The following is a 13,748-nucleotide window of genomic DNA, read 5'->3' as shown; positions in this document are numbered from 1 at the left end:
TTACTGCATGCCTACGAGGAGGCATGCATGCATACATACATACCCTGTCCCTTCTGCTGTGTTACCGCAGAGGGGGTTTGTTCACATCCTTTCTACCTTGCCTCTGTTACTGCTACTGTGATTTTCCTCTTATGTTCCTTGATGCATTCCCTTTGTTGCCCTTGTGGTATTATCCACTTGGTGTATGTATACTCCTGATCCTTTCTCGTGCATATGAATTTCTTTCTGTCCTATACATAGCATTACTCTCTGTTGGCGTAGCTCTGTAGAATTTACGTGGAATTCAATAGCTAACAATGCCGGAAATTACTGTCTCCACCACGCCCTGGATTCGGGACAAGAACCACCGAGCGTTAGCTCCCATGAATCAAGGATTTGAACGTTCTCCCCGAAAATATTAGTTTAGTCTATGAACGTCTCGAACAAACCAGAGCCAGACACCAGAAGTAATTTGTATGAATAACCAACCCCGCATCCGCCCGGCATCTTTCAAGCAAAGTGCAACTTGACTAAACCCCACAGCCAAAACACTCCGAGCCGAGTGCAACGAAACAAGAGAACACTCAACTACATAACCCTAAACCATGACGCCAACAAACCAAATCCCAATCGTGGACTCTCACATCCACCTCTTCCCAGCGACGCACCTAAAAACCCTATCCTGGCACAACGCCAACAACCCACTCGGCACACAACACAGCGTGGACGAATACCGCCATGCAGTAGCACAATCCAACGCCACGTCCCTTCTGCGGGGCTTCATATTCCTAGAAACAGACCGACTCTCCTCAATCACAGACTCAACCCCACCCAACCACGGCTGGCGACATGCCTTAGACGAAGTCTCCCTCTTAACACGCATAGCCCTCGGCACACCCATCCCAGGCGAGGGCCACGTCCCGCACGATAAGACGCTCTGTCTGGGGATTGTGCCGTGGGCGCCTGTGCCAGGCGGGCCGGATGTGCTGAGCGCGTATATGGAGCAGGTCCGTGCCCGGACTGGGGAGGAAGTTTGGGGGAAGGTTAGGGGGGTTTAGGTATTTGGTCCAGGATAAGGTTGCCGGGACTATGCTTGGAGATGGGTTTGTCGAGGGGTTGAGGTGGCTGGGGAGGAAGGGGTTTGTTTTTGATCTTGGGGTTGATGCGAGGTCTGGCGGGTTGGGGCAACTGAGGGAGGCGGTTGAAATGATGGAGCTGGTTTATGGGGGTTTGGAGGGAGATGAGGCGCTTACGATTGTTATTAGTATGTCTCTCTCTCTTTTTTTCTTTTCCTTTTGGTTGTTCCTGCTTGGATTCTCCTTGCTGACTGCTACAGACCATTTGTGCAAGCCTCACCTTCGTTTGGTGTCGGATGATATTCGCTCTCATCCCGAGTTCCTTGAGTGGAAGGATCTTGTCTCTAAGATGGCGAGGGCAAATCCTAGGACTTATATGAAGCTTTCTGGGGCGTTTTCGGAGCTTCTACCGTTAGAGGCGGAGTCGGTGCCAGATTTTGGGGCAATTGTTGAACGCGTGCAGCCATGGACTGACGTTGTTTTTGACGCTTTTGGGGCGGACCGTGTCATGTTTGGATCAGACTGGCCGGTGTGCAATGTTGGCGGCGGTGGAAATGATGTCTCTTGGGGTAGATGGAGACGTGTGGTCGAGGAGGTTTTGGAACGGAGGGGATTATCTGAGGAACAAAAGAGGGGTGTATGGGGATCTGTTGCTTTGCATGCTTATGGTATAGAGATCTAGAGATTCCATTACTATGAAGTACAGAAATGGAAAGTCATTTGAGCTTGAAGTACATATATTCATGAATAAATAGCTTAGACTTCCAAGAAAAGAAACAGCTGTACATATCCTCATTGCAGGTTAACAAATAACCCACCATCAACCAGTAGCTGCGCACCAGTCACATAACTACTCAATTCCTCACAAGCCAAGAAAACAGCTGGCCCAGCCAGATCCCGCGGTTGGCCCAGTCGGCCCAGAGGAATCCGACCCTCCATATAACTCCGCTTAACAGGGTCCTTCATATCCTCCTCATTAAGCTGCGTCCGGATAGTCCCTGGCAGCAGCGCATTACACCGAATACCATACTTTCCGAGAGCACACGCACACGACTGCATGAGACTCAACACCCCGGCCTTGGTGGGGGTGTAGTGCGTCTGCTGGGCGCCGCCAACCAGAGCGGAGATGGAGCTAACGCCGATGATGGAGCCGCCGGATGGCGACTGGGTCAGTGCCATTTGGCGGGCGGCGGCTTGGGTGGCATAGAAGGCGCCTGAGAGGTTTGTTGAAATAGTGTGGTTTAAGAGGGAGGGTTCGAGTCTGGCGGGATCGTTAGAGGAGAAGAGGGGTGAAATGGTAAGTTATAGCTCACTCTAGGAATTCAGCAAACTGGCACACGCCTGCGTTGCTGACGAATACATCTAGCCGACCAAATGCCTCGACGGTCCTTGCGACGAAGCTCTGACCTGTCTCCGGCTGCGAAATGTCGCCGGGAACTGTGAGGAATCGGGTGTTCGCTGCTTCGGCCTCGATTTCGTTCACGTCTTTGCGCAGTGCTTCTAGCAGCGTGTCTTCCTTTGCGCCGCCGAGATGGCTGATGGAGACTTTAGCTCCATGGCGGATGTAATCAAGGGCAATTGCCTGTAATGGAGTTAGTGTGCTTTTCTTTTCTGCTTTTCTGAATCCATTCAAATTCGGAGATGAGAAATCCTACCCGTCCAATTCCTGTGAGGCCACCAGTGATGGCGGCAACTTTACCAACTAGTAACTGTGGGAAAGCCATTGAGGATGTTACAAATGTAGAGGTGTCCTTCGCAATTCTCACAAATTCTCACCTGGGGCGAAGTGGGTGATTTCTCGATAAGCTCGGGGTTTCGTGGTGATGTTACCCCAAGTGTGGGGAAACCCCACTCCGGCAGAATATACCTAGGTACCTAGGTAGAGAGGGGCAATATTGTCGGAGTTCGAATTATCCATTGACATTGAAGTAGCACCGGTTAAATTGCTTTTATACCGCTTATATACGGAGGATGAGGCAAACGTTGTACCATTTAAATGATAATCGGTATGAAAATGGATGGGATTTATTTTTTATCCGATGTGTATATACATGATTCTCGTGTAGCGCGTAGATAACTGATAGAAATGAAATGGATAAAAGACATGAAGATGGCAAATAATCCCGCCGAATGGTCAGCATTTACGCAGAACCATTGCCATTGACCGCCTCTTCGTTGTCGGGTGCGCGTAGGGACTTCTGGGGTGCCGGCGTAAGGATAGCAGCAGCGGGAATCAGAGGAGCAGCAGGGTTGAGTTCCAGACCGAATCCGGGCTTGTCCAAAACAGAGACGTCAAGGTAGCCCTTGGTAGGAATGGGCTCGTTCAAGAAAAGGTTACCAAACACAGGCTCGACGGTGTGGCCATCGGCAGAGTTGGCAAGGTACTCTTGGAAGGGGCTGTTGGACTGAGAAACGACAAAGTGGTACGAGTAGGGACCGGATGCATGGGGCACAACAGGGAGATCGTAAGCAGCAGCCATGGCAGATACCTTAAGTAGCTCAGTCATTCCACCAACCCACATCACATCGGGCTGGAGGATGTCAACGTTGCGGCCCTCAATCAGCTTGCGGAAGCCATAGCGGGAGTACTCGTGCTCGCCAGTGGTGAAGGTAACAGTGGGGTGGGCACGCTTGAGGAGCGCATGGCCGTCGAAGTCATCGGGCGAGAGGCACTCCTCCCACCAGTCAATGTCGAGCCCAATAGCCTCACAGCGCTTGACTAGTTGGATTGTGTAAGGGACAGTCAAAGACATGTAGCAGTCCACCCGTAGTGGGAAGTTAGCGCCGACTTTCTCGCGCTGCTGGCGCAGGTATTCAACGTTTTTCAGAAGGCCCTCGGTACCCTCGTCAGGACCATGTGGCAGTGCCACCTTGGCGCCGATGAAGCCGGCGGCCTTTGCGGAGCCAGGCTGGGGACCGGTGCAGTAGAAGTTCAACCGGGTACGAGTCGCACCTCCGATTAGCTTGTAGACGGGCTCATTGCGGATCTTGCCCTGCAGATCCCACAGAGCCAGATCAATAACCGAGATCACGGCGACAGGCAGACCCTTGCGGCCGTAGAACATCGAGGCGCGGTACATCTTCTCAAAGAGGTCGTTGGTGTCACGGGGGTCTGTTAAAACATAGTCCGTCAGAAAGATCCATTGCTCTATGTGTATGTGAGATGGTGTACATACCCGCGCCAACCAGGAAGCGGTTGAAATGTTGCTGGGTCAGCCAGCACGCAGGCGGACCTCCGAAACCAGTCGCGAACCCCTTGGTACCATCAGTGGCCTCAATCTCCACGCAGAATGATCCCAAAACATTGATACCCCATGATGTTCGCGACCCACGGAATTGTGCCCACTTGGTCATGGGGGTAGAGATGTTGCTGTCGACTAGCCAGTGGCCTCCCTTGACCTGTGACGATAGTTAGCATGTTAAATATTAAGACAAATCATATTGCAAAGCTCTAACATTGTGGTAATCACCGCCAGAGCCAACACCATCAATGATGAAGGTGCGGACTTCCTTAATGCGGGGGAATTCCGTTGTCGCCGTTGTTGAACCCATGATGTATGAAATGAACAAGCCTCAAGAGAAAAAGAACTCAGTTATCTACAGGAGGAGATAGAAGAAGAGAAATAAAGCAGAAATCCAACAGTTGCGGGGGATTGGCATCTATTTCAACGAATTCCACATGCCGAGGAGAGCTCGGGGCATCGCTACCCCGAGGGACGGACAAACGGCGACTCGGAGAATTTGTTGCGGCAACATATATTATTTCATTGTCAAGCTACGTATAGGTGGGCCGGATAAAAAAGGTCTCGAAATTCTACGAAAATCCATGGGTTATAGTTCTCAAATTTCAAAGCCTTGAACACCGAGGGATGTTGTACACATTTGGGCAATTCTCATGACCTCGGGATTACTCCCAACGATTAATGCACGATTTTATTCTTTGCAAGAAGGTCTCCGTATTTGTATGTACTCATAATATCTATGGTACAGAATATAAGTCTCTATAGATTACCACATATAGATCTGGTGATATATCTTCATCGTCGATATAGAGCGGGGTGTAGAGGCACTCAAATCAATATATACGTATCAATATGCATATATTGAAAGAACCTCACAAACGAATAATAAATGAAAAGCTATAGATTATGCCTTCTAATAGTTCAGTAAATCTATCAGTTTGATAAAGCCCCGAAAACTCGCCTGTTGTTAGTTGTGAGGAAGGTGTAATGACACTGATCCCCTTTCCCCGTCTCCGAGTAGACTACAGTGACACTTTGGCAGTATTGGGCTAAAAATGTTTCAAAAGAGTTAGCAGCTTTCAATCTTCATTTGAATGAACAGCTTGATATGTACATAATGAGGGTATGGGACTGTCCACGGGTCTGTAAAGTTAGCGAATAGGAGCCAAGGCAAAGGTACCCAACGCTCATGCATGTACCTACCTAGGTAGGTCTTGAGCTATGATACTCTTTAAAGTAATGGGTTTATGGTAGGTTTATGGTAGTCAGAGGTTATATTTGGCAAAGACTTGCAACTCTCCTGTGGGGACTGGTATTGACCACGGATTTCTGTTGAACTGTTTGCACTCCCTTTTATGATGTAGAGTGCCTGCTGGCCCTTTCCAAATGATATCTTGTCAGAATTAAAATTCGAAAATATCAAAGAAATCGAAGGTGCAGAAGAAATCGAAGCAACCGAAGAGATCCAAGTCAAATCAGGGGATTCCAAAAGCGGAGAATGCGGGGGTGCCCCGGTTTCTGCCTGAGGCCTTAGCTCCACAAGTCCGACCATTTCTGTTCCTTCTTTCTCCTTCCCTCGGGTTCAAAACTATTGCGGAGAGCTTCCCAAAGGCTCGGTCTATTTTATAACAATATACAAGGCGACCCCAGCCTGTTTGGACCTCACACTGTGAATCGGCCTTGCATCATGCTCGGTCCCTGATAGGGCGAATTGCTATCTCGCTAAATCAAAATGCCGAACACTGCGCTTCCCGCACAGGAGACCCCATCCTCCAATCAGCAATTCGGTGATCCGAACCGAGATCAGAGTGCAGAGTATTCTTCGGATTCTGATAACGACCATGTTGGACTCAATGGCTCCACAAGAGCCTTGAAGCGAAAACGCCCCCTCACTGTCTCGTGCGTACCTGAATCGCCCTGGCTACCCATGTATGGAATGTAACTTCGACTAACCCTACCAAGATGTGAATTATGCAAGCAGCGAAAGGTTAAATGCGGTATGGTGTAAAAAGGTCCTAGGCAAATGTTTCGTTTCTAATACTGACCACCCCAGACCGAGTACAACCGAGCTGTGGCTGGTGTACCCGAAATGGCCAGCTATGCGAATATAGGGAACGAAAGAAGCCTGGGCTGAGAGCTGGATATGGAAAGGAGCTAGAACAAAGACTTGGTAAGTTGCTACAGTCTACTCGTCATCTATTTCATAGCTCACTCGTACATCAGATCGATTAGAAGATATTATCCAATCACAAGCTCGGCTTATCGAGATGCATATGCTGCAAAGTCAGCCTTCAATGGGCCACGAGTTACCCCACGCTGGGCGTCTTTCATATAGCTCTCCATCAGAGCCTTCAGCAGTCCATGGCCCTAGTCCTAGTACGGCTCTTTACTTCAACGACCCTGGGTCTTCTGTCACTCTACCTTCACGCCGTGCGGACGTGTCCACCAACAGCCCATCAGATGGCTCTGTGAAGAATTCCTCACATAATCATCTGCAACACGACATGTCAACGGCGCCAGTTGACCAGCTGTTACATGACCAAAACGTACCTCATGATTACACAGGAAACGAATCGTCTTTGAAGATTCCCGTCAGCATATACTCAAACCAAGAGCAATCTCTTACTAATCCTGATCTAGATCTGCCACCATATGATTTGCTCTATGCTTTGGTAGATCTCTATTTCGAACATATCAATTCCTGGTGCCCGATCCTCCACCGGCGAACAACCCTAGATACCTTCTTTGGCCCTTCGCCACTAGACGAGGCAGACCGAATAGTGCTGTATGCAATTGTGGCAACAACGCTGCGTTTTTCCTCCGACAGCAGGCTTAATGACCAGAACAGAAAGCGTTATCACGACTCGTCTAAACAAAAGGTCGTCCTGTATGGCTTGGAAAATTCTTCCGTCAAGGCACTTCAGGCACTCGTGATTTTAGCTCTTGATTTGGTCGGATCTTCCAATGGCCCACCGGGTTGGAAGCTACTTGCCCTGATTACCCGATCTGTAGTTCAGCTAGGGTTGGCTGTGGAAGCAAAGTCTTCTCTTATCAACCCCCTCTACCCGTCAATCTATACTCTAAGAGCTGTCACTCTTTCAGAGCCAGATTCGTGGATTGAAGATGAGAGCAGACGTCGTTTGTTCTGGATGGTCTACTTGCTGGACCGATATTCCACCCTGGCGACTGCGTTCAATTTCGCCTTGGATGACAGAGATATCGACCGCAAACTCCCTTGCAAGGATGATTATTTTATGAAGAATCAACCGGTTGAGACGCGGTGGTTCCAATGCTCCAGTGACCGTGCAGATTATCTCAGTAAAGCTGAAAACGTTGGTTCTTTCGGTCTCTATGTTGAAATCTTGGGTATCCTCTCGCGGATTCACCTGTTCTTGAAACGGCCTGTGGATATCGGCGCTCTCTCCGATGTCGCGGAATGGCAGGCTACCTATCGCAAACTGGACAGCGAGCTCACGTCGTGGGAGTTCAATCTCCCAGCGGAATATGCCTGCGAAAACTCATCCCGACTCTTCAGTGGGCCCAAGAATGGCCGTGCTTTGCACAGCGATTGGGTGCAATTGCATGCAACTTATCAAACGTGAGCGCGCCGCGCCTTTATTGTTGTTCCAAGCAACTAACGGGTCAATTACTATAGAGCTGTAATTCGTCTGCACTCCTCAGCAGCATACCCGACAACCCGATCCCCAATCTTCATGCCCTCATATAGTGCCAGCCAGCGATGTCTACTAGCTGTGGAAAACATTCTATCAGTAACAAGGTTTGTTGTGGAGCACAACATGCTAGACAAGATGGGTCCGCCCTTCGCTTTCACTCTCTGGGTCTCAGCACGCCTACTCCTTGTTCACGGCTCAACCATTGCACATACCGTCAGCCCCGATATCGTCTTTTTCGTGGATACTCTATTCCAGTTAGGAAAATACTGGAAAGTCGCCGAGCGATACAGCAGCATCCTTCAACGGGTCCTAGACGAGTACAACGAGTATCAGCAATCCACTGCCATAGACGGCGAACGATCCACACCATCAACGGTCAAGATTCTCGCCGATATGCGTCGCTGTGCATTCGACCTGGACTTTTTGATCTCGCGTCAACCACGCGAATCACCCGCCGATAATGGTATTGGTGAGAGTCACCAGCCCCGGCCGCCCTTCCCGACAATGCCCACCCGCAACCTCGCCCCCAACGAACTCGAGTACCTTGATGTGTTTGGTTTCTTCAATGTTCCCCGTGTTCCTCTTGCTCGGGCTCCTGACCTGACTACTTCTACCCCATCTCATTTGGAAATCACAGAGCCTGTACCAAATCCAATGTCAATTCATGGATTGACGGACGCTGGCCCCGCGCCTCCAACTGGATCAGTGGATGACGGTGGACATCCCTCCAATGCGAATGAATTCAACATCACCAACTACTTGATTCCGACCCCGGAGACGGATTGGCTGTTTCGACCATCCTAGAGGCACTACCTGCTCTTCGCATGTGCAATTTTTTAGTCGCTTCTTGCCTGAAGACCGACAAAGAAATTCATCTCGCAAACACGGAAGTCAAGTCAAGACCGAGTCCGATGGAGAACACATGCTCTGGAATGCCGAATATTCTGTAAACTCGAAAAAGAAGGCCTATCACCCACTTGGATTCTGCGCTGGATATTGAGTGCGCCTTGGCTTCTTTGCTTTTCCAGACGCTGAGACGTGTCTGGATTTCACAAAGCACGCAATGAAGGAAAATGGTATAGCGGATAGGAGCAAATGCTAAGATAATCGGTGCCGCGTTCTACCGTAATAGATCTAATAACCCCTTCATGGGGGATTCTTCTTACTCCACGGCCCTTTATGGATGGATTTTGCATCCTCGTCCTCGCGGCCTCTTTCGGTGAGATCGGTTTCATTCAGCATTCTGTGCTTCCGCTATGTTGGATAGAAAATCCGCTCGTCAGTTAGTATCTCAACACAAATCAGTTGCCGATCCACGTCCTTCCACCGGCTACACCTTTGCCGTTCAGCCCATTGAATCCTCCCTCCGACAATTTGAGTCAAGCATCAAACGTCCGTGGGAAGTCAAAGAGGAAGTTATCTCGTTTTCAGAGAATTACATCCACTTTTTCGCAGTCTCGCAGCAGCCTAGACATGGGAGGAATGCACCAAAGAGAGAAAGAAATCAGCCATGGACATTCGTCACCTAGAATGTGTCTGAGAACAGAGCTAGTGGACTGGGACAGGTGTGCTTGTGCTTTCGAACAGGTTCTAAGAGGAATTCCGTCCTGTTATTGACTACTACTATGGTGATCTTCAATTATTCAATTAATTCCTATTAAGAGCCTTTTCACATGTCTTGTATATATCTCTTCGCAAGTCTTTCGAGGATGAGAAAAAAAAGGAAATGGAGGAGGGGAAGAGAAGCGGGGGGGGGGTTATACTCGCAAGTGGATACGTCGCACCTTCGCGATCCATGGATAGCCTCATGGTAGCTTCCATCTGGGAGAAACCTTCTAGGACACATACCGGCTTTTTACTAAGTACTAGTACAACCCGTGGACGGTATTCTCATTTCCCGTCTCTTATGATGTCTTTCATCTCTCGTTTGCGAGTAAGTGACAGACCTTGAATTACATTCTTCGGTTGTTCTTTCCTTTTCTTATCCAACTTTATGCCCCTTCACGGTAGTTGTATATCTCCGCCATGTATTATAAGCATCTCTTGGGAAATGCATTGAGCCTCCACCTTTTTGTCAATTCGTGACCAACGGAGCTCCTATGTAAGGTCTTAATATATAGCGAGGCTTATTTGATTGACCTTACTGTTTTAGTAAAACCGTGTAACGCCCTTTCATTGGTAGCGTTTAGAAAGATCATATGGGTCAACAACGGTGCCAAAATCGGGGATCACAAAGATTATCGACTGTCTTAAAACCTATCGCCTAAGTTGTCCTGCTTTACGATATTTGCAACTTCGCCCTGGTACGGAGCCATGCCATACATGATATCAAAATCTATTCACGAATTGGATGTAGTGCAAAAGTACAATTATCTGAAGAGCTTGCAGCCGACCTAAACAATACGTTCATGGTTCCTGGACGACGACGGAAACGGAAGCATTGCCTAGGTTGATAATCATTTCCCCTCGTTTTGCAGCGATTAGCACGGTACCGTTCAGGCTGTCCGTCAATGTATATCTCGTAGGTTTTTGATTCGCTACAACCCTAACACAGCCTGGCTTCTTTTGCTTCTTCAAAAGGACAGCGCGCACATCCTCGCTCAATTGAAACTGACCGGGATTGATCCAGGTCGGATCTACAACAACACCTTCTTCGGTCTAAGTAGTGTTGAGCAGGTTTTGAATAAATAAATTGAGCTTTCCCATTAGCATACCTCCTTTTTGGCCTTTTTCTTCTAGCTTCTCCTTATTATCCACGAGGTCATCCACTGGGATGCCGTTGTCTTGAAATTCAGAGATTTTCATCATCTTGATATTAAGATCGCATATGGTCTAGATAAAAGACACTAGTCAGCCACGGGTATGCGAAATTAAGGGTAGAGAATAGGATGAACCTGTGAATAGAATTATTCACATGTAAAAAGTTGCGATTAGTTAGGGTTGAAGGTTGGTTTGAGCTGATGGATGTCAGACGAAGACAAGGTGGGATGACAGCCCACGTCATCTGAGTTACGAAGGGAAATATAGTTGACCCGGGTTCCTTTCAAGGTTTGTATGCTTTAGCCACATGCATATGTACATACATGTAAGCATGCAACGTTCCAAGGTTATCTTGGCTGTAGTATCAGCGTTGAGCGTCATAGCTTCCTTGACAGGATCATGCGGTTTAGGAAGGAGCGAGTACTGCCACCCTCGACTTCCATCACCGTTGGGGCGGAGGCCACGCTCTCCAACTTCTATACTGTAACTAAGAGGGAGAATTCCATGATCTTCTGGAGCATGAAGGGTGGTAACACAGTAGGTGGTACAGCACGTAGAAGAACAGAATAGGGAAGAACGGAAAGATCTAGCATTGGCCAATGGTTTCCAAACACAGGCCCCTTTCATATAACCGGCAACGCAATTGTGGTGGATAACATTGCGATATTGCGCTCCTGGTGGTTCCTGGCATCTCCCTGGCCAATCGACATTGGAGTCCGTCGCAACGGCCGTAATCTCCACGTGCCACAAGTAATAGTAAGCTCTGAAGTCGGACAACCCTTGCTAATGATGACAGGTAGGGTAGTATACGGGCATTTGTATGATTTAGGCAATATATAATCATGCATATTGATATCCTGATGCCGCGGGCGTTCGATGCACTACTACCTGGGTGTTTGCTTTCTACTAAGCATATATTCTTGAACTAGTCGGAATCCTTCTATTGAGCCCTTCTGCCGGAGTGAAGACGTTCCATCGAGGGAAGATATAGTGGCAGAGGTAAATGCTTTCAAAATGTTCCCACATTCTCCATAACTTGCCTGTAGCGGCACAGATTCAATTCCCGATATCCCACTTTTGCTAGCCGGCCTGTCTTATCCTTAATCTTGCGGTCTATAGGGTTGATGTCATCCAACCGTACACGACCGTTCCTGAAGAACCGCTAGCTGAGTATACCTGGGCAGTATGGCTTCCTTTTCTTTGCAGAAGTCAGTCTCCAACCTTGTTACCTGCCAATATTTCATACTAAGTGGACAGATTGATGGATACCAAACCACACACAAGTCCCGCAAATCCGCCTCGCGTAATAATCCTGAGGAAATACAGAGGGGAATTAAAGTGTTATCCGGTGGCTCAAGTCTTTCTACTTTTTGATGCTAAGATGGACGATGGAACTTGCAAGACTGTGCGTATTGAACTATTCCGGGTATTAAGAGGAGACAGATCAACGCACTTGCTAGACCAAAATATAACCCGTCAGGCCAAGTATATAATGCCGCCTGAGGAGTGGAAGTCTTTGGAAGATCGATATATAAGAAGTGAGAGCTGTAAAATTGTTTGAAATCGAGATCATCGAGTGTGCTATTTCTAGAGCGAGAAATCCCTGAACCTAAGACCAGATTTCACTCGAAACTGCGTGTCTTCTTTTTCATCACCAGACATTGTGGTTGGAGATCTCCGGTAATCGAAAACAGGGTATCCGGAGAACTGACACATTGGAGTGTGCAGGAGACTTCGGCAAGCATAGGAATCAAATATCTTTTTAAATGACCTGGTTCTATGTTTTACGGTGTGATTCTAGAACCCATATTGGAAGGAAGTATTTTTATAAACATAGAGTAAGTGAGAAAGGCCTCTGAATCTGTTTTTTTTTTTACCCCGCCGCCGATGATATTTTATATAGTGCCCTGGTGTCCTAACTAGTCCACGACACCTTGCAAGGAGCGGTGGATACGTAATGTAACAGACAAGTCTACTGCCAAAATATTGGAAAGAAGGCACAGAATTATGTCTGTTCTCCCTGCTGAGATCTTATTCGAGATATGATAAGGTTATAACCTTGGAACCCACCTGGCCACTGCCATGCGAAAGCGGAGGAGGAGCCCTAATAACCTTAACTTTATGTAAATCCCTCATCCATGGATGAATGTGACCGGACCCACTTACCACAACCTTAGTACTCTAAAAGAGTTAGCACACCTGCAACATTGAGAACACTACAGTGTCCACGTGTACATGTACATATGCAATGTCATCTCCAGAGTATTAAGAAAGAAGTTAGGAATCCCAATGAGTTTAAAGGTGTTAGACAAGCTTGTAAACTAGGTAAAAATGTTACAGACTATGGCGAATAGGAAGAAGTACGTATGGAAAAAGTCCCCGAAGAGGGTTGCAAACAAATTGAAGTCAAGGTACTTCTGTCCAACAAACGAGAAAGTGACCAGGGCATGGAACTGTCCACGGATGGAGGCCAAGACGATGGTAAATTCAGTGGTGATGAAGACACGGATGAAAATGACTATGAAGTGAGAATATTGCAGCCTCAAAACAACAGTGGACACATATTGTAAGAATGTATTCATGGTTGTAGGGATGGAGATTGTTTCTAGACCTCACTATGGCATTATTTGGACGTTCTATGTAAATAAAGCGTGCAGCTTGAAATACCCAGTGATGGGGAATAGCCAGCCGTTGAAAATGAGAAAAAGAAGGGAAAGACCAGATAAGGTCAGTGTCAGCATTGATCCTCTAAGACAGGCCCCAATAAGTGACCCTCCTTTGCTGGGAGCCAAGCGAGATCAGAGTAATCATTTACATAGTCATACAAGTGAGAGCAAGAAATGAGAGCGGAGATGAAAGTTCCCTTAGAAGTATTAACTCCTACACGTAACATATATGAAAGAAAAGGAGACCAAGGCCTCAAGAAACAAAAAGCAAGGAGTAAAACCATGCAAAGTACCGGCCCTAGAAACATCGAGAACACTCATTTCTACTCAAACAAAATTCAGACGCATCAA

The 13,748-nt window shown here is 47.7% G+C and overlaps 5 protein-coding genes across 5 annotated transcripts; 2 read left to right on the top strand and 3 right to left on the bottom strand.

The window, feature by feature from the left end:
- Window positions 1–584: 584 nt before the first annotated feature.
- On the top strand, window positions 585–1,737 carry N7519_005605 (uncharacterized protein; the record flags this gene model as incomplete). Its single annotated transcript, XM_057292381.1, has 3 exons — window positions 585–986; window positions 1,051–1,243; window positions 1,316–1,737. The coding sequence occupies 3 exons, from the start codon at window positions 585–587 to the stop codon at window positions 1,735–1,737; spliced, it is 1,017 nt and encodes a 338-aa protein (XP_057147192.1).
- Window positions 1,738–1,847: 110 nt separating this feature from the next.
- N7519_005604 (SDR family NAD(P)-dependent oxidoreductase) lies at window positions 1,848–2,779 on the bottom strand (the record flags this gene model as incomplete). Its single annotated transcript, XM_057292380.1, has 3 exons — window positions 1,848–2,316; window positions 2,369–2,637; window positions 2,711–2,779. 3 exons carry the CDS (start codon window positions 2,777–2,779, stop codon window positions 1,848–1,850), a joined length of 807 nt encoding a protein of 268 aa, XP_057147191.1.
- A 417-nt stretch (window positions 2,780–3,196) lies between these two features.
- N7519_005603 (L-rhamnonate dehydratase) lies at window positions 3,197–4,607 on the bottom strand (the record flags this gene model as incomplete). The annotated part of the gene is made up of 3 exons (XM_057292379.1): window positions 3,197–4,167; window positions 4,232–4,454; window positions 4,512–4,607. The coding sequence occupies 3 exons, from the start codon at window positions 4,605–4,607 to the stop codon at window positions 3,197–3,199; spliced, it is 1,290 nt and encodes a 429-aa protein (XP_057147190.1).
- Window positions 4,608–6,029: 1,422 nt separating this feature from the next.
- N7519_005602 (putative C6 transcription factor) lies at window positions 6,030–8,775 on the top strand (the record flags this gene model as incomplete). The annotated part of the gene is made up of 5 exons (XM_057292378.1): window positions 6,030–6,196; window positions 6,260–6,294; window positions 6,351–6,467; window positions 6,521–7,895; window positions 7,953–8,775. 5 exons carry the CDS (start codon window positions 6,030–6,032, stop codon window positions 8,773–8,775), a joined length of 2,517 nt encoding a protein of 838 aa, XP_057147189.1.
- Window positions 8,776–10,377: 1,602 nt separating this feature from the next.
- N7519_005601 (uncharacterized protein) lies at window positions 10,378–10,779 on the bottom strand (the record flags this gene model as incomplete). The annotated part of the gene is made up of 2 exons (XM_057292377.1): window positions 10,378–10,607; window positions 10,686–10,779. The coding sequence occupies 2 exons, from the start codon at window positions 10,777–10,779 to the stop codon at window positions 10,378–10,380; spliced, it is 324 nt and encodes a 107-aa protein (XP_057147188.1).
- Window positions 10,780–13,748: the final 2,969 nt, after the last annotated feature.

Source organism: Penicillium mononematosum (genome assembly GCF_028829835.1).
Source record: "Penicillium mononematosum strain IBT 11891 chromosome Unknown utg000003l:1.0-8172316.0:1.0-8177699.0, whole genome shotgun sequence".
Lineage (NCBI taxonomy): Eukaryota > Fungi > Ascomycota > Eurotiomycetes > Eurotiales > Aspergillaceae > Penicillium > Penicillium mononematosum.
This window is presented reverse-complemented; position numbering and strand designations above follow the sequence as displayed.